The sequence below is a fragment of the Manis javanica genome, chromosome 15 (genome assembly GCF_040802235.1).
Source record: "Manis javanica isolate MJ-LG chromosome 15, MJ_LKY, whole genome shotgun sequence".
Taxonomy (NCBI): domain Eukaryota; kingdom Metazoa; phylum Chordata; class Mammalia; order Pholidota; family Manidae; genus Manis; species Manis javanica.
The window spans coordinates 39,374,891-39,397,363 of NC_133170.1; the positions used below are offsets into that span (position 1 = coordinate 39,374,891).

Genomic DNA, 22,473 nt, shown 5'->3' on the forward strand with positions numbered 1-22,473 from the left:
GTAAGAACCTTTGTCTCCAATGATGTTCCTGTCAAGCCTAGGATAAGCACTGTATTCTTCAACTGACCCTGACAGAATTGTTTGGGGGAGTTTTTTCCCTTGGTTTGAATCTCTAAATACTTGGCTGCTTATTTTCATTAAATATAGTGGAGAGGCTCTGAGAAATAGAGGTGAGGGTTTGGACTAATTTTTCTGTGATGTGAGGAAATGTAGAAGACAGATGTAGGTTCTGGATGCCTTTAACCTCTAGCCCACTGTTCTCCAAGTATGACCCACAGCAGCCGTCACCTGGGACCTCTTGGAAAACAAGGGTTCTCAGGACCTATCTCAGACCTTCTGAGTCAGTACTTCTGGGGAGCCCAGGGATCTGTGTGTTCAAGCCCTCCAAGTGGCTTTGAGCACACACTCACATTTGAGAACCCCCACTCCGGTCTGACCACCCAGAATCTCCCTTGGGAGTGCTACTTTGAATTTGTTTTTATTTCCACTTCAGCTGCAGGAAAGACTCCCCAGTGGTCTTTAAAGGTCAGCCTGATAAGGTGCCCTGGTTCTTCAGCATGTGCTTGGAGGGCTGGACTGGAATAGGAGAGCCAGGTTCTGGCTCATTCACACCACTACCTAGTCCTGGAGTTTTCCCTCCGTGGAAAGAGACTAACACCATCTGCTTTCATTGCTTTACGTGACAGGGAAATAGTGGACGTTAAAGTGATTTGAAAATGTTAACATGTAACATGCAACTGAAATCAACACAGCTATTGTATTAAAGATAGAGTTTATTATTGTATTAAAGATAGAGTTTATTCAGCGTCTTCATTCCTGAGGGTGGGGGCCCAGAATGACAGTCAATCAGAGAGAGTTCTGAGTAGACTGCTCCCAAACCCTTCATCTGGGAGCAGTTTATGTACTTGTTACAAAGGGTTTCATGCAGGAAAGAGATTATGCTAATCGGTAAATCATAGGAGTGTGGCAAGGGGGCATCTGTTAATATCTTAAAAGGAAACATTGTGCACATTCTGATACTATCTATATGGGAGAGGTGGCAAGGATTAGGATTGGTTTACCATTCTCCTCAAGCATTCTATCAAGGGCATGAGCACACAAACTCCTCTTCAGTTGATCTTTTTGAACATTCCAGGCTGTTTTTCTTCTTGGTCATGGGTTGGGGGCTGTGGCAATCTTGCTGACACAGGTGAGAATGGCTACATGGCTTCTTCACAGCACAGCATGAGTTGTCCTGCTGACTTAGGGCCTTCACAGCCTGCACAGTTCACCTTGTTTGTGGGATCATCGTTGGGGACAAGAATTTCATTTTATTTCACACATGTAAAATTCAGTGTGGCATCCATAGAAAATTTTGTCCCTATAGATTCCTAACTCACCCAGATTTCCCCATGCCTAATGCTGTCTTTCCTTTGCATATCAAGTCACATCCTGTGGAGTGTATATCTAGATAAGAAATTGCAACAAATTTAGAACTTGTGAATATAAGAGATACAATAGGTCCTTGAAGCATAGTGAATAAAAAACATTTTATGCAACCCAAATCTTGTAAAATAAAATGTTTTCTGCGTTTTCTACTGTAAGAGAGATAGATGAAGTTTGAAATGAAAAGGAAAAGAGGAAAACTGTCCATTCGCTGCTTAAGACTCACTCAGCTCTTGTACTTGAGCAAATACTCACCTAGGCGAGTGATACTCACTTTGTCCACAGGATGGCAGTAGCAAGCCTGTAGAGTCTGTCTCATCTGGGCCCCTTTCTGTCTACACAGCAAAATGAAAATGAAAGCTCCTTCTTACATTGAACACTTGGGCATTTCAAGGACAGGTTTTATTTATTTAAATTATGAAGATAATTTTCCATTTGAGGAGAAGAAAGATTTAGGTTTAAGTGTCAAGTGTCACGATGCGTTGTTTGATTGCTCATTTAGTGGCTGAAGATAGATTACTCTGGTCAACAGAGCAAAAATAAACCTGGTCTAAAATTACACTTCTGTATGTGACTCTCATTTTTGAAGATAATAGCTGGAATTTTTTAAAAAGCAAAATCACAGCTTACTAGTTCAAATCGGAGGACTTGGTAATTTACTCACTATTTTGAGTTCAGCTTTGAATTTTGACATCATCATGAGTTGCCACTCACTAGTGTTTAAACTTGACATTTCCGACTGAGACATCAAAAGTCTTGTTGGTGGGTGGGTTTGTGCAAAGTTGTCCAAGCTGAAATCATTGTGGGGCTGCTTGTTCCAGGGGCCAAATGATGAGCTTACAACTAGTATCATCAAAGGGGAGAACCGGAAAACTACAGGCTTTTTAGGAAAAACAGGTCTCTTAGGATTTCTTTAAATTCAGATTACATAAATTGGGTAGAAATGGACATTATTTACCCTCTTTATATAAGAGGATTTAGACAAGGATATCACAAAATTCACGAGAATAGGTTTAAAACTATTTAACTTTACAGTGTTTATTCTTGGCAACCTGTCCGATATACCTAGAAACGTATGTGGGGCTGATGATTCCTGATGACTTAGCTGGTCCCTCCAGCATTTTTTCACAGGGCGACATTTCCTCTGCTGACTGTCCCTGCTCCTTTCCCAATTATGGGGCTTTATTTTTCCCAACAGGTAAAGAATGACAAGATCTTTAATTAAAATGATCAATCGGTCTATATATGAATTTTTAAATGTATACACCAGCCTTTGGAATTATCCTATTAATACCTTAATGATAATCCTTTCATTGCAAAAGAGTCTATTTTAATAGTATGGCTAGGAAAGAAACAGTTACCAAGATGAATCATTTAGCAAGGTGGAGAAAAAAAAGTTCTTTGTGTGTAAAAATATCTAGTGATGACATGTTATCAAATTCCCACAAAATAGATTTCCTTGTAATTTAGACTTTGATTTCCTCATAGATCACAAGAACCTTCCTGACCAGCATTAGTGTCAGGGGAACAATTTTTCATTATGAAATGGGCAGCAGGGGCCTCTGTAGGGCAGTTAAAAGATCAAGATGCCTACTTAAAGATGTCACTCCAGAATTTGTCCCCACCCTGTCGGTGATTTCCTGCCTACTGGATCATTCCTATTGATACACTGTGAGTTCTTTGGCTTTCCTCTTTTCCTGAAGCGGGGAGTCACTGGAAGATTTTAAGCAGAGGAGTGTCTTGACTGACTCAAGCTCTAACTGTATTCCACAGCTCTAGGGAGGAGAGTGGAGACGGCAGGGCGCCTGCAGGGAGGTCTGAGGAGGCCGGCAGGCAGCCCTGCTCTTTCTCCGATTTCATTCTCCACTGCTGTGCCCTCGTCTCTGGGCTCCTGCCACTGCACTCCTGGTTCTTGAAGCCACCGCAGGCTTCCCCACAGGTCTTTTGACCAAGCAGTTCCCTCTGCCTGCAAGACTTCCCCGAGGCAGCCACAGAAGACCACACCTTCTGCAGACATCCCCTTCTCTTTGAGACCTTCCCTGACCATATTGTTTACATTGTTCCCACCCAGGCCAGGCCCTCCCTGCCCTCCCCTGTCTTTATTTCTCCTCTGCACTTAACTGCTGACAGACATTGTGTCCATCTCCCCATAGGCCCAGAATGAGGGCTCCACGAGGGAAGGCCCCACTTGTTGAGTGCTGACCCCCTGATACTGTACCTGTGTCTGGCTCACAGTCAGGTGTCCCATGGCTGTTTTCAAGGCAGAATTGGACTGCTCACTCTAAAACACATAGTGACACCCTTAGAGAGCACCTTCCTCAGCTCTGTTTGCTGGCAGTGCGATTAAGGGCGCTTCCCAGCCCATCCCCATCTCTGAGGGCAGTGGGGGGTGGAGTGGATGCACTTCAGGCCCACCTTCCTGGAGCTGGCTCACCTGTCAGATGCCCTCCAGTGGGAGAGGGGGCGAGCTACCTTTTCAGACCCAGCACACACCTCTAGTTACAGTATTGTTTATGGGCCAGGACCCAGCCAGCTACAAACATAGACTGGGTGCTGGTTTCCAAGAACCGTGGGCTTCCAACCCCTTGTTTCAGGGATCCCCTGCCCCCCAAACCTACCTGTGCATACCATCACAAGCCAGCACCTGGGAACTACTGGGATCCATCCAGATGGTACCTGGGCCCTTCTGGTCCTGCCTGCCAGGCCCTTCAAAGGCTCCGCCTGGGCCTTGTCTGGTTTTTCCTGAGACAGCTGTGTGGTGCCAACTAAGAAAAACCAGCATTTGCAAATCTGGTTCAAATGGCAGCTATTTCACGGCTCTTCAGGAAGGGCAAACTGTGGTACCTATTCTTATTATAATTACTCATTCTCTCCGCCTCACTAAGCTTGCTTCTTTCAAGCACAGATACCTGGTTCAGTCTATATAACCTCTTATTACCAACCTACCTTTGTTCACGCACAAATGATTGCCACTTACAGCTCTTGCTAGGCCTCTTTTGTAAATAATCTAAATTTTATTTTCTCAAAATAGAAAGAAATGTGATGTCTTGCTGGTTCTGTAGTTTGCTTGTTTTGCTATTTTTCAAGTTCCTGAGACTTAAAAAATATTCTGTGTTCCCAGATCAGATATGAGAAGGGGGATGCTGTGAACTCTACTCTCTTAGCCCCAGAAACTCGTGACCTGCCACCACCCCCAGTCTCACTGTCCCCACCTCTTAGGCCTCAGCCTTATACTTTAGAAATACTGTGAATATGACTTTGAAGATGAAAGTTTTACCCAAACCACTCCCCATTATTATCCTATGAAACCAGAGATTTTGAGACTGTAAAAATTAGCCCTTGTTGGTCTTCAAAGCCAAAACTCTAATAAGAAAGCTTATCAATTATACTTTTGTTTCTACTCAAAACTCATGACTGCTCACTCAAAGACCCTTTGTTCTAATCTTAAAAAATTGTTTACAGTGTTCCAGATGAATGGCAACGAATATTGGCCTTAGGAATTTGGATAGTACACTTATTCCCTGGGGAAAAAGTAATAGTGTGAGACCCGGTGGGCATGGAGGCAGAAGGCTGCTCTTCTGAGAAATGTTTGGTTTTCCAAGGTTCTGGCTGAATGTCCCTAGTCCTTGTTCTGTTAATGAAAATATTTAGGGTTCTTTTTGTTTCTGGAAATTGGAGAGAAAAACAAAAATAAATTTGTGGCCTGGACACTTTTGGTCTTGAAATGCAAATATAGGAGTTATGAGTCAGACATGGGCTGGGCATCATTTTCATTTTAAAGAGAAGCAGTGTGACTCCTTGATTTGTCTTTGTTATCTTGATGTTGAATTCGTATTTCTGGGCAGTTGGTCTGCCCCAGCGCATCTCCACAGAGCAGGTGGCCTGGCTGTGGCACACCCCTTGGTAAATCAGACTGTCAGCGAGGCTAGCCTGATTTTGAAGGCAGGAATGGACTATTTACTCTAAACTGCTTAGTAACACAGAGCTGTTAGAAATAAAAATTCCTGTTCTTGCAAAATCCAAAAAGCCATGAAAGTGTCATTGTAAGTGACAGAATTTACTTCTAGTGTCTTATAGTAGGAGCTACAAAGCTGCTTACTTTCTGGATATTTCTAGTTTATTTTCTAGAAAACTGCATTTTATCACTGCAAAAGGGTTTTATTCTCAGTTACGCTTTTGACTACGAGTTTTGGAGTTTCAGAGATGCCAAGCGCTGTCGTACAATAGCGATTCTCAAGTTTGAGGAGGAAAAAAAGGGTGTGCCCGGGCCAGGAGACTGCTGCCCATGGCGGAGCAGATGTACTTCGGTGGGCATTTAAGTAGCAGTCAGCAGCTTCTCTGCCCCAAATGAAGGACATTGTGTTGAGTAAAGGGAGACTTACCTTTTATATTCATTACTAACTAAAGAAAGGAAGGGAGAATTTTATCCCAGTGGGTTTTTATGGCTGGAAAGCTGAGCTGTATTATTAGGCCCACTAGTCATGGCTCTGCTGATGGTTGACACGCATGCGTCTATAGAGCAGCTGGCGGGGATGTGGGGTGTGTTAGAATTATGTAAAAAAATCGAGTAGTTGCTATTGCCCAAAACTGAAGTGGGCTGCTAGAAGAGCGAGTGGCGCCGCACAGCCATCTTGCCGAGCACAGGGTAGGAAAATCAAGGCCAGGGCTGGGCCTTTTTCGGAAGTGCTCTAAATCCAGGCTCTTAGCAGAGCGCCTTACACGCAGCCTGCCACGTGTTTGAAGAGAAACATAGCCTTTTATTAGGAACATGAAACAAACTATTTGAGCTGCAGCATCATGGCAGGGGAGTTGTTGGAATTAATAAACCACAGCTGCTCAAGTTAAATCCTTGGCAGGACCCTGTGTTCAGTCATTTTCCCCCTTCCTCATTGCATTCCAGATTGATGGCGCGCACCATGTCTGGAGCCCGCACGCTGCTCGGGCTTGTCCTCGTCCTGGGCGGCTGCTGCCTGGCTGCCTTGGGAGCCGGCGCCGCGGGGCCTCCCCAGGCCGGGCGCTTCGTGGCAGCTGTGTATGAGCACCACGCGGTCCTGAGCCCGGACCCTTGGGCTCTCAGCAGCCGCGCACAGGCCTTGGAGCTCATGAGCCAGAACCTGGACATCTACGAACAGCAAGTGATGACGGCGGCCCAAAAGGCAAGAACCACGCCTGGTCCGACCCTCTGCTTGTGCAGAGCAGGCCCAGTTGCTTCTTAGCCCCCGGCCAGCGGTTCCTGCAGCCCCCTGGAAAATCAGTCCAAGCAGTCCAGTGGGAAAGGCGGAGCTGAATCCGTCAGCTGGCTGGAGCCTCGGTATGCAGCAGCCTCAGCCCCGCCCTGCTTGTGAGAAATGCAGAATTTGGGCGCCCCCCAGACATGCTGCAGCAGAATCTACAGTTTAGCTAGATCCCCAACTGATGCTTTTTGCCCCAAGTCTGAGAGGCCCGGGGCTAGATCCCTGGTCCTCAAATGTAGCTGTGTGCAGGAATGGCTGAGCCAGTTTGTAAACCAACACAGGAGACTGGGTCCACGACTGCAGTGGGGTGTGGGTCGGACATTGGGGTTTTTTAAGGCTCCCCAGTGGATCCTGATGTGCAGAAAAATCTGAAAACCACCAGGCATGATGGCCTCTCACACTCTCTGAGGTAGTTTAACTGAAGGAGTCATGTGCACAGAACAGCTGTTTGCTGCCTTCAGATTACCTGTGGCCCCTATCTGGTCTCTGCCAGACCATGAACAGTGTGAGAACTCAGTCCAGACAGAACTGAGCCCAAACTGACAAATGGGGGTTGTTGCCAGCCTTTGTGAAGGTTTCCTGTTTAGCCAGCACTTCCCACTCTCTCCAGGAAGGGTGGGGTGCAGAGGGGAATGTCGGTGACTGACGTTACTGTAAGAAAATTCTCTATCAGGAAACCTGTATCCAAAGGGAAGTTGGGGCTTTAACCCTTGTGGTGGGGTAACTAGGCCTGCTACTTGAGGAAGCCCTTGCTCTGCCTGGACCAGAGATGAACTCCATGTGAGCAAAGCTTCCCTATGTCTGTGAGTTTGGAGAGCAGAACCAGTCATGCCAGCAGGTCTTGCCCCAAACTGTCCCTGTCTCTGTCCAAGATGGTCAGGAATAACTGGACAGCCACTGTCTACTGCTACATTTAAAATACAAAGCCTATAATGCATATGCATATCTAACTAATATTAATATATATAACTAACATATAATATACATATAACTGATTTTAATGCATACATGATACATATAACTAATAATGCATGCATATAACCAATATATGTGTATAATATGACATACAGTACATGTTATATATATCATTATGTATAGACATATCTAAGATATAATACATGTACATGTGTAACTAATGTTGGATGGGAGCTTGAGGACCTGGTCTAGCTTTGGTGGGTGACCCTCCTCTCTTTGTCCCCACCCTGACATCCTATTTCTCCTTGAACACCTTCTGTGGCCCAGAACTCACTGTCCCACAGGACCACTCATTCCAGCTAGGGACACTGGGCACTTCTGGAAAAGTCTTCCTTTTGATGAACAGCAGCTGGCTGCCCTGAACTGCCACCCACTGATGTGTCCTTTGAGCTGACCAGAACAGACTGAGTCCCTTGTGTCGGTGCGCTGTCTTCCGCAGATCTGAGGTGGCTGGCGGGCCTGCCCTGGGCTCTATCCCCAAGCTGTGTCTCTCCTGCAGTTCCCTGGGAGGCACACCCCAGCCCTCCCACCAAAGACTTCCCAGGTCATCTCATGCCCAGAGCTCTAAAAGGTGATCTGATTTTGTCTGATGAGGACACTGTTCCCATTCAAGACATTATCCCCAGAAAACTTTTGGCAGCCACATCTCACTGTGGCCCCCAAGGCACGTGCTGTGAACCAGACCCCCTGGGCCTTTTCACATGCACGTGCTGCCATTGCCTTCCTATACTTACAAGGATGATTTATTTAACCTGAGAGCCAGACTTCACATTTATGCTATCAAATTTCGTCATTCCAGCCTGTTAGACTATTTGGAGATCTTTACTGACATCTGCATATCAATTACTTCACATCATTCACACATTTGATACACACCTCATTTATGTCTGTGCTGAAGTCAGTGTAAAAAAATCCCAAGCTTTGCTCTCAGTCCTCCTGATGATACAGATCCGCTCGAGAGCGTTCTCTGCACTGAGGTGTTTGCTTGCATGGCAGGGGATGCCACCCGCGTCTTGCTTCTCTAGCTAGGCCACAAGACCATTTTAAGACATTTGGCAAGTGCCATACTGAGACCCTGAGACTGTGACCGTATTGTCCCTTGCACACCAATAACCTGCCCCCAAAGGAAACACAAGGTTTGGGCTGAACCTGTGCCAACTGCAAGGAATCGCTCCTTCTCTTTGTGGCCCAGGAACACGACAGAGCCACTGAGGTTTAGGGCTTACAGATGCCTCGGCTCCTCTTCGTGGTTAGATGTGTGGAGGCAGCTTCTAGGACATACTGATGTCAAGGACGTGTCAGAGTTTTATATGACACTTGCTCTAAGTCGGGTGCCTGAACAAGCCAGCTGAAGTGTTTTTCCCTTGGTAGATGCATTTATAGGGAAGAAGAGTCTAGCTTAGAGATACTCAGCTGCTCGTCACTTGGTTGGCAGCCCTCATTCCTCAGTTCTTACCTCGTTAAGGTCTATCAGAAAATTGCTCAAGCCATTTATCATGAAAGCTAATATTTCCTACAGTGGATCGGTAATCAAGTCAGACCCAGAGTTCTGCCCCAGCTTAGGTTTGGCAGATATATATTCAGGAAATGCAATTTAATTTTGATATTAATCTAATATGTATATATAATTTAAGTGTCACTGTCCATAATAAACTGTTCAGTGCTCTCAAAGTTTTGTTTTAATAAAGGAAAATACTTGTCAAGTATAATTTTCAAAAAGTTAAAAACATGACTCAACACAAATATAGAATGGACATGTGTCAAAGCTTTTTTTAAACTCAATAATAAATGAAGGACCCAGGAAGATGGTAAAGCTGGTTCAAAAGAGAATTTGAGGAATAGAAATGTGTATGTCAGTCAGTGAAATGAATGTTGAAGTGAATTTACTAGAAGATACAAAACCGGCTAATGTCCTACAAGGCAATTGAATTATAATATTTAGGATAATCTTACAGTAAATAACAAAGCTAAACAGTGGTACATTCACTAGATAAATAATACTTGAGTAAGCCTGTACAGTATCCTAGTAAATAAAATAAGAAAGGCATACATTGTTTATCTTTATTCCAAGTTTGCGATAATTTTTCTTTATAATGTGCAAACAGATGACTAATCTCAGACTCTGCTGGAGAGAGTGTATACACTAGTATAATCTTTCTGGAAAGCTATTTGGCAAAGTATGTTAAAGACTTAAAACTCTTCATACTTTTGACCCAGTATTTTCATTTATAAGACTTTATTCTGAAGAAATAGAGATCCAGAGATGTGTGTACAGTACGCATTCAGTAAGTGTTTTGAGCACTCTTGAATGCAGGTGGTCACCATAGTTTTCTTTTTATTAGAAAAATTTGGGAACAACTCAAATGCCCAATAATACTGGATAAACTATGGTGTCCTCTTAAATGCAGTCATTACAAATGATATTCTTGAAGATATCTTTCTGCCTTGATGTAGTGAGAAAGTCAAGGTGGAAAGCCACGTATCTATTATTATCTCAAGTATACACACACACACACACACGGAAAAATGAAAATAGCCAAGACATTAACAGTAAATATCTTCATGTTTCTAGGGTTATGAACTCTTCCTTTGTATTTTCTGTTTTCCAAATTTTTTACAAACTTTTGAAGCTTTTGTAACCAGGGAAAAAATTGCAGTTTGTGGTGCGTTCCAGAAATAAGGGGCTGAAATTGCCTGTTACTGTAGATGATGATGCCTCCTCTGTCCTGCCGCACTCTTGCTTGGGGGCAGTGTCCCCGGCCTGACATGAGCGGTGTGAGTGAAGAGCCGCCGGAGGAGGCCGTGGCTCCGAGAGCCGAGGGTCTCCCTGTTTGTTCGGGTTTCCTTAGGTCGCTGCAGATGTCCCGGGGAGCTGTCACAGTCAGGGAGCCCAGGGTGCCTCCAGACATGGGAAAAGGCCTGTAGGGTGGCCAGGATTCTGGAGGGAGCATCCCTATTCCCAGCTGAGAATTGCAAGTCATAGCAAGTCCTTGTTTCTTTGATGAAATGAAGACACTTGACTGCGACCCTCCAGCCCAGTGGGTCCCAACCTTGGCTGCACTTTAGGGTCACCTGGGGATCTCTCAACAGTGTTGCCAGGACCCCACCCACAATCAACTGAAGCAGACATTTTAGAGGTGGGCCCCAGCATCACCCCTGAACAAAGTCTTTTTTCACAAGTTCCCTATGTGGTTTAGATGCATGGTGAAGGTTGAAAACCACTTGTTGGAGATGCCACATCTGTGAATTAGCCCAATGCTGAGGGCTGTTTATAATCAGCCCCATCTCCCATTGCACCACCCAAAACTCCAAACCCCTCCTGTTAGCCTGCAAACTCCTGCTCCTTTCAACCAAGCTCACTCGTCCCCTCCTTCCCTGACATGCCCCCAGGCACAGTTCCGGGTGACTCGCGGAGGACTGTCTTTGTTCCCTCTGAGTAGGCCAAATGAGACAGCTTCCCCAAGACTTAAGTTCCCTGAGGAGGGCCCAGCCACCGTCTCTTCACCCCCGGTTCCTGCAGTCACTTGCAGGCCGTCAAAGGAGTGGATAAAAAGAACTGAGGAATTAAGTGGTGCTGTGTGTTATCTGGTAACATCCTGTACTTTGATGTTTTTGTCTTACAGGGTGTACAGATCATAGTGTTTCCAGAAGATGGCATTCATGGATTCAACTTTACAAGAACATCCATTTACCCATTTTTGGACTTCATGCCATCTCCCCGGTTGGTCAGGTGGAACCCATGCCTGGAACCCCACCGATTCAGTGACACGGAGGTATGTAAGGGTCCCAGCCTTCTTCCTCAGCAGGCTGCAAATGCACAGAGCCGGGCCGGGGTCACAGCCACACACGTTCAAGGAGACCAAAAGGAGAAACTTGGATTATAAAAATGAAATCATGTTCCCCACACTCCCTGTGCAAACAGGCATTCATTTGGAGAGTGTCTGCTACTATGAGGCATTTACTCAGCTATAGATGCTTCTATTTATAAATCACACAAGAAATATGTGAATATATGCTTATGAAAGAAATTTTAAATAATGAAAGCCCACCCCTCATCCCACATCCCTTTCTAGAGAAACTGCGTGAGCCATTTGATGTACACCCAGCTATATTCTTTTCTGTGCATGTTGTGGTGATTGACATCCTCTTGGTTAGCATGCAACATGCTTATCCTTTTTTTAAAAACTCTTGCTGTTCAATGAATATCCTGTACATACATCTTTATTTATTTTTATTTTTTTATTTTAGTATTATTAATATAAAATCACATGGACAACAACATTGTGGTTACTAGACTCCCCCCATTATCAAGTCCCCACCACATACCCATTGCACTCACTGTCCATCAGCATAGTAAGATGCTATAGAGTCACTACTTGTCTTCTCTGTGCTGTACTGCCTTCCCTGTGCTCCCCCTACATTATGTGTGCTAATTGTAATGCCCCTTATTCCCCTTCTCCCTCCCTTCACACGCACACCTGCCCCCCCCCAGTCCCTTTCCCTTTGGCAACTCTTAGTCCATTCTTGGGTTCTGTGAGTCTGCTGTTGTTTTGTTCCTTCAGTTTTTTGCTTTGTTCTTATACTCCACAAATGAGTGAAGTCATTTGGTACTTGTTTTTCTCTGCCTGGCTTATTTTACTGAGCATGATACCCTCTAGCTCCATCCATGTTGTTGCAAATGGTAGGATTTGTTTTCTTCTTATGGTTGAATAATATTCCATTGTGTATATGTACCACATCTTCTGTACATACATCTTTGTAAACATGCCCAAGTTTTTCTGTAAGGTAAGATTCCCAGAAATGGAATTTCTCAGCTGAAGGATATGCACACTTTAAAAAATACTAAATGTCCCTTTTAAAAGACTTTGATTTCACTTCACATCTCCAGTAACAGTGTATGAGTGCCTGTTTTCCCACCCTTCAGTCAGTACAGATAGAAGAGTGTTTTGTATTTTTTCCAATCTTATGAAGATAAAAATTTTATCTCATTTTAATTCACACTTCCATATTACTAATAAGGCTGAGCATCTTATATGTTTGTTGGTATTTGCTCTTTGGTGAATCACCTGTTCATATCCTTTGCACATTTTCAGTATTGGTTGCCTTTTTTATTGATTTATGATAGCTGTTTATACATAATGGACACAGTAGAGGTAGCTTTCGATTTTAAATTTTAAGGCAAAGGCAGGATTTAAAAAAATCATTTATACCTTTTTTATTCTCTAGGTCCTCCAGCGCCTGAGTTGTCTGGCTATCAAGGGAGAGATGTTCCTGGTGGCCAATCTCGGGACAAAGCAGCCTTGTCATAACAGTGACCCAGGGTGCCCAGATGATGGAAGGTACCAATTTAACACGAATGTCGTGTTCAGCAATAATGGAACCCTTGTTGACCGCTACCGTAAACACAACCTGTACTTTGAGGCTGCTTTTGATGCCCCTCTCAAAGTGGATCACATCGTGTTTGATACCCCATTTGCTGGCAAGTTTGGTATGTTCACTTGCTTTGACATACTGTTCTTTGACCCTGCCGTCAGACTCCTTCGAGACTCTGAGGTGCGGCACGTTGTGTATCCAACCGCCTGGATGAACCAGCTCCCCCTCTTGGCAGCTATTCAGATCCAGAGTGCTTTTGCCGTCGCCTTTGGCATCAACTTTCTCGCTGCCAATATCCACCACCCATCTCTGGGGATGACCGGAAGTGGCATTCATACCCCTCTGGAGTCCTTCTGGCACCATGACATGGAAAGCCCCAGAGGTCGCCTTATAATTGCCCAGGTAGCCAAACATCCACTGGGTCTCACTGGTACGGAGAATGCCACAGGTGAAATGGACCCATCACATAGTAAGTTTCTAGAAGTTGTGGCAGGGGGTCCATACTGTGAAAAGGATGCCCAGGAAGTCCGCTGTGAAGGAGCCACCAGATGGAACATGGATGCTCTGCCCACATTTCACTCTGAGATGATGTATGACAATTTCACCCTGGTCCCTGTGTCAGGGAAGGAAGGCCATCTCCGGGTCTGTGCCAGTGACCTCTGCTGCTATTTACTTTACCGGAGGCACACTTTGTCCAGAGAGCTGTACGCCCTGGGGGCCTTTGACGGCCCTCACACTGTGCATGGCACTTACTATGTTCAGGTGTGTGCCCTGGTCAAGTGTGGGGGTCTTGGCTTTGACACCTGTGGACAGGAGGTCACAGAGGCCTCGGGGATGTTTGAATTTCACCTGTGGGGGAACTTCAGCACTTCCTATATTTTTCCTCTGCTTCTGACCTCAGGGATGACCCTGGAAACCCCTGACCAGCTTGGCTGGGAGAATGACCACTACTTCCTCAGGAAGAGCAGCCTTTCCTCCGGCCTGGTGACAGCAGGTCTCTATGGGCGGTGGTATGAGCGGGACTAGGGGATGTGCAGGCTGGGCCCGGGCCCCACGCCACAGCCCTGTTCTGGCGCAGGCTGCAGTGCGCAGGCGCTTGGGGCCCCTCTGCCCCGGAGCTGCCCTTGGAGCTGTGGGAAGAAGCAGGGGAGGTGATTCCCTTGTGGACTCTCCTTCTTACACAAATTGTTGAGTCATTTTCTAGTATTTCCTACTTGCACTTGTCTTTTTCAGGCCAAATCTTCCTCCAGGAAGTCTCTCATTGCACAGTTGGTTTTCAGACTGAAACAAAAATAAATGTCAGTTTATATTTTACACAGCCACAAAGCAGTGGGTTGTGTGTGTGTGTTTTGTCTGTTGCTGATCAGGTGACACCTGAGTATTCCACCTGCCTCAAACTTTTTCTAAGGTAAGAAACAAATCTCGAAGCAAAAGCTGTATTAGAAATGGCTGCCTGGGGACCCTTTTCCATCCCAGTCGGCCGGAGTTCTATCCAAGTGGAACGGTGATGCCAGAGCCACCAGCCACATCAGCAATGTGGATCTTGAAGCAGCTTCTAAAAACAGAAGCCTACGCCTGCCTTTCTGTGTAAACGGAATGTGTCAGGCGGGACTCCTACAGCCGGGAAGAGTGCGGTGCCCCAGAGAGACTGGAAAATCACGCTGAAGGGGGGCAGCCCTGGGTGGGGTGAGTAATAAGGATCTTTCTGCCCAAGTGTCTCCTCCAGGGGTTCCATTTATTCCATGAATAAATCATGCTGGCTTTGGACAAGAAACTCACAGGTGCCCAGCTGCACAGGGTGGGTGACACGGAGAATCAGCTCGCTGTCTGCCCTTGGCGAGAGGCGCCATACCTCTTGAAGAGAAGTTGCCAGAACTGCCGTGGAGGTTGGCTCACTTCAGTCATTCACCTATTGAATCACTCAGCGGGTTTCGGAGAGCCTGCCAGGTACAGAGCAAGGCCTCCCACAATATTATTCCCCGATGCAAAATAGCTGTCACTGTATGAAGATATTTTTAGGCCACTGATTACCGTATTCTTTGTATCCAACATATCAGTCATTTTGACTTGATGTCTAGTAACATTTCAGATAATTTTAAAAGTGTAAAACGTCTAAGTTTTAAAAAGAATGGATAGCTTTCTGTGGTTTTCCCCTGTCATGTTATGGTTATTTAGTTTTCTTTTTTAAATTGGGTTTTTAAAAACACTATGGGCGTATATATACAAACACACCCACACACATACAGATACAGATACATAATCACACAAAGTAGAAGATGAAATTCCTTCCCCCTTCCCCCTCAGTGCAGCCTTCCAGACTTTTCCAGCCTTTGGGCAGGACAATGGAGAGCATAGTCCTGGAGTCAGACTGGCCAGGGTTACTCTCAGCCTTGCCGTTTATTTCGCCCTGTGCAGACCTTGGACCGTTTATTTGAACCTTGTGGTGTCCTGGTTTTCCCATTCGTAGAACGTGTATTGAGTAATCCACGTTGGAAAGAAGCAAAGCCCCTGCTGACTCTGCTCGCTTGCCAAGGGCTGGAATGAGTCAATCCTCAGGGAGTGAACAGGAACCTCTCAGAATTCCTGAGCCCTGGGAAGTCCCCTGGATGGGAGTGGAACCTCTGGCAGCAGATGACAGAGCTCGCCTGCATCCCCGTGGGGGCCCCCGGTGGAAGCGGGAGCGGGAGGGTGGCATGTAGCTCAGGATGTGGTTGTCTGCGCCCACTCGGCTTCCCTGCCCCAAGCCCCAAGCCCCAGGGAAATGGAAATCATCTTAAAAATGCATACTGTTGCTTCATGCCAAGATGACTCAAAACAGCCTGAGAGAGACCAGTCCTAAGTGCAGACTTGGTGGGCCTGCCTCACCCAATAAACACGTGCGGAGCACCTGCAAGGTGTACATTCCACCCTTCGGAGCTTTCCCTGAGTTACTTCTACTGACAATTTAGAATAAACTGCCCATGAGGTAGGCCCAAGGGGGGAAATAAATAATGGTGGTAAAAAAATGATTTTTACAATAAAAAAGTGGTTGCCAGATTAGAACAAAAGTGGAGGATGGGAACATGAGCAAAATAAGTCATTTTCAGGGAAAAAATATACCTCTGACTAATGGTTGTGATATACCCTCTTCTGTGAACTGTGATTCTGAAGTTGGGGAGGCTCCTGGCGCAGAAGCTCTGCTTGGAGGAACCGATGGTGAGTCAGCTGCTTGGGGTCACAGTGAAATTCAGAACACCTCAAATACCAGTTACCCACTCACTGAAATCAAATGAGTTTTCAGCAAAGTGGGCTTACATATGGCAAAACTTTCTTTGAAGTTTTAACAGCCTGACAGGTTATGCAGAAGGGCCGCGTAGTGCCGGCAGGGCATGAAGTGCTGTAAGCAGGCCTGCTGAGGGGACTGCAGGCTCCCATCGCCAGGTCCCCCACCTGGTGGCCATGACTGATTCCCACATGATAAATTTTTGCCCCAAAACTGAGTGGCTTAAACCCATTGTGCATATGATTAGCTCACAGTGTCCATGGGGCAGGAGTCTGGGAGTGGCCCTGTGGGACCGTGCTGGCTCAGGGCCTCATGAGGCTACAACCAGGATGGCGGCCTGGGCTAATGGCAGCTGAAGAGGATGGAGTTGGAGGGTGTTACAGTGACTGTGTCCACCCAAAAGGTAAAACAAGTTTCTACCCCCAGTACCTCAGAATGTGACTTTATGTGGAGTCTTTGTAGATGTGGTTAAGGTGCACATTGAGATATGGTCCTACTAGACCAGAGTGCCCCTCTCCAGTATGACTGGTGTCCTAATGAGACGAGAGACACAGGCACACAAGGTGAAGATGGTCGTGTGATGGCGTCGGCAGAGACCGGAGGGAAACATCCATGAACCAGAGAAAACAGGATTGCCTCAAACAGCAGCTCGAAAAATCACGGAGGGAGTCTCCCCTACAGGCCTCAGAAGGAACACCAGTCCCAGCCCACCCTTGATCTTAGACTTCCAGCCTCAGAACTGTGAGACCATAAATGTTTGTGCCTTGAACCACTCAGTGGGTGGCACCTTGGCATGGGAGCCCCGGGAAACTGACACAGGGGCTCCCTCTCTGATGGGCTGGCACGTGGGCGCTGCTGCTCACCAGACGCAGAGGTCCTCCGTGCAGGGGCCTTCCCTTCGGGCTGTCCAGGTGCCCTCACTGATGGGGCAGTTGGCTTCCCCCAGAACAAGTGGTCCAGGAGAGAGCAAGGTGGAAAGCAGAGGCCTTCCCGTCCCAGCCTGAGAAGTCTTCAGACTCCGTCACCTCCCTGCTCTCCTGCTGGGCTCCCCGGCCCAGCCCGCTCACTGAGGGAGGACATACGGCATGGATGCCATGGGGGACGACCACTGGGGACCTTTTTGGAGCTGGTTGCCATTCTGTCCAGACACTGTCTCTCGTTTCCCACACCCCTGAAGCCCACACCTGTGCAGGCTGCCTGCATGCTGAGCCCTCACCAGCAACCCGGCTCTCTGGTCCTGCTGTGCCGGGTCCTCCTGACCCTGCTGTGTGCTGAGCACAGTCTGGCCTCAAGTCTGGCCTCAGCTGTGGTCTTGAAATGCCTCTTTTGATGGGGAATCACCCATCCTTGAAGGCCACCCCCTCATCAGCTCGTCGAGACTGTTCTCCCAGCAACCGACTTGTCCTGCGCCCAGTTCCCATAGCCCTTCCATACCGGCTGAGACCCTGACCGGTCCTCTCTGCTGGAGTGTGGGCCACGCCTAGGGCAGCTGCCCTGCAGGGAGCGGCAGCCTTACCCTCTCCACAAGCCTTTAGAGGTCAAATATGGCCATTTGCAGATGAAGGCTGAGACGTGCAGGCGAGCGCTGACACCGGGGTCTGCGAGGCCCGGCAGTGACTGTGGGGCCCCACCCTCTGCGGGAAGAGCCACTGTGCCTCCAGCTCCCAGCACGGCCCCTGGGCTCATCAAATCTGTGCCTGGCACATGTTAACAGCTGGATGAATGCGTGAGCAACGGGCAGTCACCAAGTGTGCTGACTCCATTTAGACAGGCTGAAACAGCAAAACCAAATTTTCCTTCCCTTGGGAAACTTTTCTTTTAGTTCTTTCACACCGAAGTTAAAAAAAAAATCTACCAGCTGAACAGTTAAAATAGAAATTAACCAATAATCTGAACTGTAGGCTTCATGAATGTCTAATTTTTTCACATATAGTTTTTCTTCTTAGTTTCTTTTGTTGGCCTAAGGAAAAGGTATCATTCACTGGTTTGTATAACAAGAGTCTGAAGAGTAGTTCTCAGGTATTGCCGGGTCCGCGGGCCGGAGGGTGACTTTGGACACGTGTCTGTCTGTCTCTGCACCTGCATTTTTCTTACCACTGTCTTTCCTAGACAGACTCTCCAGGTAGCGGTAGTGACAGTGGCCGCCACAGGCCTGGGCTTCATCTGAGCCTCTCAGCAGCCCCACAGGAGAAGTTTCTCTTTCGCAGTTAAAAGAGCCCCGGGACTGAGCCTCCCCGCGCCTCGGGCCGTAGGGCAGGGCCGCGAGGGGAATGGTGCCCTGGCGCTGCCCGGAGATGGGGACAGGTGGTTCCCCGAGGGAGCCCCGGGGCGTGGGGCCGGCGGGAACGGTGACTGTCACCGGCGGCCGTCTCTGAGCCACGCTTCCCTCTGGCACCCGTCTGGCGCTGTGCCAGTCTGGGCCAGCGCAGGACGCAGGTGGGACACCCTGATGAACTGAGGGGAGTCTGATAACAAGGCGGTCCCCACAGGCGCGGGCAGGGCTGTAGGGCAGCCCCACACCAGGGAAGGAGCCGCGGGCTCCCCAGGCCCCCGTGTGCTCGCAGAACCCGGGGCGGGCCACCGGTGCGGAGAGCAGCCCGGCAGGCGGCAGCTTCCCCAGAGCCCCGCGGATCACGTGGCTTGGTGGGGCGGGAGGCCTCAGATGCCGCGTCCTCTCTGCTCCCCGCTTGTAGCTCCCGCGGGAGCAACCTGCAGCTGCCCCCCACCGGCTGGACTCAACAGGAGGCAGAGGGCGAGAAAGTCCAGCCTGTGCTGTCTGCAGAAGCCAGCGGGAAGGTCGCAGAAAAGGATGCAGCAGGGACAGCTTGCTGGGAAGAAACTGCCGCACAGGCATGGTGCCCCTCACACCTTCTGGAAGCTCAAGGGACCAGTTCATCTAAGAGTCAGGGGGTTAGGGCAGAGCGCCCAGGGAACAGACGGGCTTCTTGGTGAGCACACCTGTGGCCACCAGCCCAGCGACGCCCCCTTCCCGGCCCTTGCGTGGTGCCCTCCCACGCTGTTCCACGGTGGTTCTGTGAGAGCAACAGGAAACAGCAGATGCAGTGTTGCGTTGCTTCTGAGATTAGGTTATAAAAGATACTGAGGCTTCCGTCTTGGTGGCCCGCTTGCTGTGTCCCGTGGAGCCCCATGGAGAGGCCCATTCAGCAAGGAGATGTCTCCTCCTTCCTCCAGCCACGCATTGGGCAACTGCTGCCAGTATCCTGACTGCAGGCTCATGAGCCCCAAGCCATAACCACCCAGTGAAGTCGTATCGCAACCCCCAGAGGCTGTGAGGTAATATTTTAAGCTTTTAAGTTTGGGGGTAATTTATTAGGCAGCAATAAATACCACCAGTGCAATAACCTTCCTGCGGCACCTCAACCTCCTGCCAAAGCTCAGACCCATGTGATGCCCAGGCTCGCTGCCCCGGCTGCCCTCACAGGCCCCCCCAGTGTGTACAACTGATCCCGGATCATGCAGGTCAGGGGTGCCGTGCCCTGCACAGTCAGAGAAGCCTGCATATAACTCCTGACTCCCCCAAAACTTAACTACCAATAGCCAGCTGCTGACTAGAAGCCCTAACATGCATTATATACTGTATTCTTAAAGTAACCCAGAGAAAAGAAAGCGTTTTTTTTCAAATTGTTGCAAATGTCCAAACACTTTTCCAATGTATTTACTGAAACAAATCCACGTACAAGCTGACCTGCACAGTTCAAACCCATGTTTAAGGGTCAGGTGTGTAACTCAAGTGCTACTAGAAGCTATTATTTGGTGGATTACACAAAGTCAGAAATCATCTCCTTACGATTTTGAAGACTAAAGGGAACCCAGGAAATGTCCTGAGATGGAGTGAGAAGACACAATGAGGGGTCCCTGCTGAGCAACCCTGGTTGCTTTGAAATTAGCAGTTGTATAGGAGGCAATCTGAGAGTGACCAGGCATGTCTTCTGCCTCCAGGATTTACCGGAGCTGCCCCAGGCAGACTCTCTCATCATCCTGGTGTGATATCGGCCAGGCTTCTCAAAGGTGGTCCCCGACCAGCTGCAGCACCTGGGGGCTTGTTAGAAATGTACATTCTTCATTCTTTCCACCCCCAAGTCAGCTCTAGCAAGAAACTCCAGGACAGGGCTCCAATTCTGTTTAGTGAAGCTCTCCTGGTGATCCCGACCCTGATCAGGAGACCTCTGCTCGCCCCAGAGCAGCAGTGCAGCTGCTCACACCGGGTGTTGGACACATGCAAGCGTGCCCACTTTACAGAAGTGGGGACTGAGGCTTCAGAGGGAAGTGCCTTGCCCAGCAGTACCCAGAACAGAGCCAGGGCTCCCCCAGCACCTACGCACAGCTAGGTGCGTAGCCTCCAGACTGCCAAGCCAGAACACTCTCTCCTCTCCTCATGTTAGTTTTCAACCTATTATCACCCTTTTTGGTTGACATTTTGTTACCCAAACATATTACTCTACTTTTGTTTTTGTTTTGTTTGACCAAAGACAAAATAGGAAAATATGACATATAGTTAAGTAATTGCCTTTAATCAGGTCCTGTGTAATTTTGAAAGCTTCTGGAAGGCTTCCTGGGAATGCAGAAATCTTGTTGAACCAATTTATTTGCAATTATTTTGAGTATAATCCTTTTATTCAGCTCCAATGTGAGAAGCTGGCATGAAGTCCTTTCACTTGGTGCTTCAACACTCAGAATAAAGTGTGGAGTCGCCTGTTTCCATGTTTGCTGTGTGTCTGTACTGAGCCTACCATACAAGCTGCAGTAGTTTTATCAATACTTCCAAGTGTTTAAAATTTCTGATACAGTATCACCTGATTTGACAGAATGAAATTCTAGATGCTGTGCCGTTGAACTTCAAGACCTGGTTTGCAGTTTATTTTACAAATCCTAAGACTTGTGCTGTAGGGTCCTGATGCTCTAACTGACGACACCATGACACTAAGAGCAAAGACATCACCTTTCTTATTTTTCACACACTAAATATCCCTACAGAAAATGTAAATGATCAGCATTTTACGTTTTTCTCTGTACTGTGGAATGTAATGGTTGAAAGTCATACCATTGATCTGAAAGAACTGTGTGCTTCTAAAGTGATTCCTGAAAATTCAAAGAGAGATAAAGCTATGTACGGTGTGATTTAAGAGAACACAGATCTGAGGGTTCTAATTCTTTAAAAAATTGTTGATTCAACTATAGATATTTTGCGACTTTCATAAAAGCAGGTGTGAAAATTAAGGGTTAGCTCCTAGTAAAATACTGTGTCTAGTGAAATACTGTGCCTTGTCGGGGGTTTGCGTAAACAGGAGATTTAAAAACACACCTACACACATGCATCCCCAAAAGAAAGCAGTGAAAGATATCGTGGCAATTGTACTTTCCCAGAGTGGCCGCAGTCACGTTTCTGGACCCACTTGCTCTCCTGAAATGTTGCCAGTCCCCATCAAGAGGTGGGAGCCTGACCTAGCGCCCCAGGGACCAGGGTGTGGTGGGCGGGACGCTATGGCTGCAAAGCCAGTTACACAACGATGCGGCTCCCCGCTGGCTCTGCCTCCTGCTGCTTTTGTCCCAGGAACCCAAACGCCACACCCTGAGGCCATGCAGGCCGCGCGCAGAGACCCGGGGAGAGAAATCGCCCCTCCCCCCCAAGCCCCAGCCTCCAGCTTCCAGGTCCACAGGCGGTGGGAGCCGCCCCCAGAGTAGGGCCCGGACCAGCCCGCCGCCTTGCTGGTTCGTGAGCAAAGCGAGCGGTTGTGTGGCTTTCAGCCATTACATTCTGAGGTGGTTTGTTATGCAGCAAATAACAGACAAAACTGATTTAAATCAGCAATAGAAGTTTGTCATATTTGGAGAATCAAAACACTACAAACTAAAAAAGGTTCCTGGTGAAGAGTGAAGGAGCCATAGGGTCAGGGAGGGAGGCAGGAGTCCGAGTTTCTATGGGAACCAAGCAGGGGAATGACTCCGCCTACTGCTCAGAGAAGTTTCCAGAAGCCCCACCCCCTCCTAAATCAGTCGTGCTCTTTGACCACCATGAGGACTCACAAGGGGCCATGGTAAATAGCAATTTAAGAAAAAAGGGAAATTTTAGGTTCATAATAGAATACCAATTTATTTAAAGGAAAAAGCAGCAATTCTTTGGGATTATCTACGGTAAGCCTAACACCCTCTAATAGAGGCCAGCATCAGTTTTTAAAAGACGTC

The 22,473-nt window shown here is 47.5% G+C and overlaps 1 protein-coding gene across 4 annotated transcripts in view; it reads left to right on the top strand.

Moving 5' to 3' along the window:
- Window positions 1-14,321, top strand: part of BTD (biotinidase) — a 57,962-nt gene extending 43,641 nt beyond the window's left edge. For 2 of the 4 annotated variants that reach the window (XM_036995309.2, XM_036995305.2), the window contains 3 exons: window positions 6,326-6,581; window positions 11,258-11,407; window positions 12,861-14,321. In XM_036995309.2, the coding sequence (XP_036851204.2) occupies window positions 6,330-6,581; window positions 11,258-11,407; window positions 12,861-14,033 (1,575 nt within the window). In that variant the 5' untranslated portion in view covers window positions 6,326-6,329 and the 3' untranslated portion in view covers window positions 14,034-14,321. Of the gene's footprint in view, window positions 1-2,959; window positions 3,097-6,325; window positions 6,582-11,257; window positions 11,408-12,860 lie in introns of those variants that run through there. The other 2 variants (XM_073223464.1, XM_036995311.2) reach the window with 2 other exon arrangements.
- The last annotated feature ends 8,152 nt before the right edge of the window (window positions 14,322-22,473 follow it).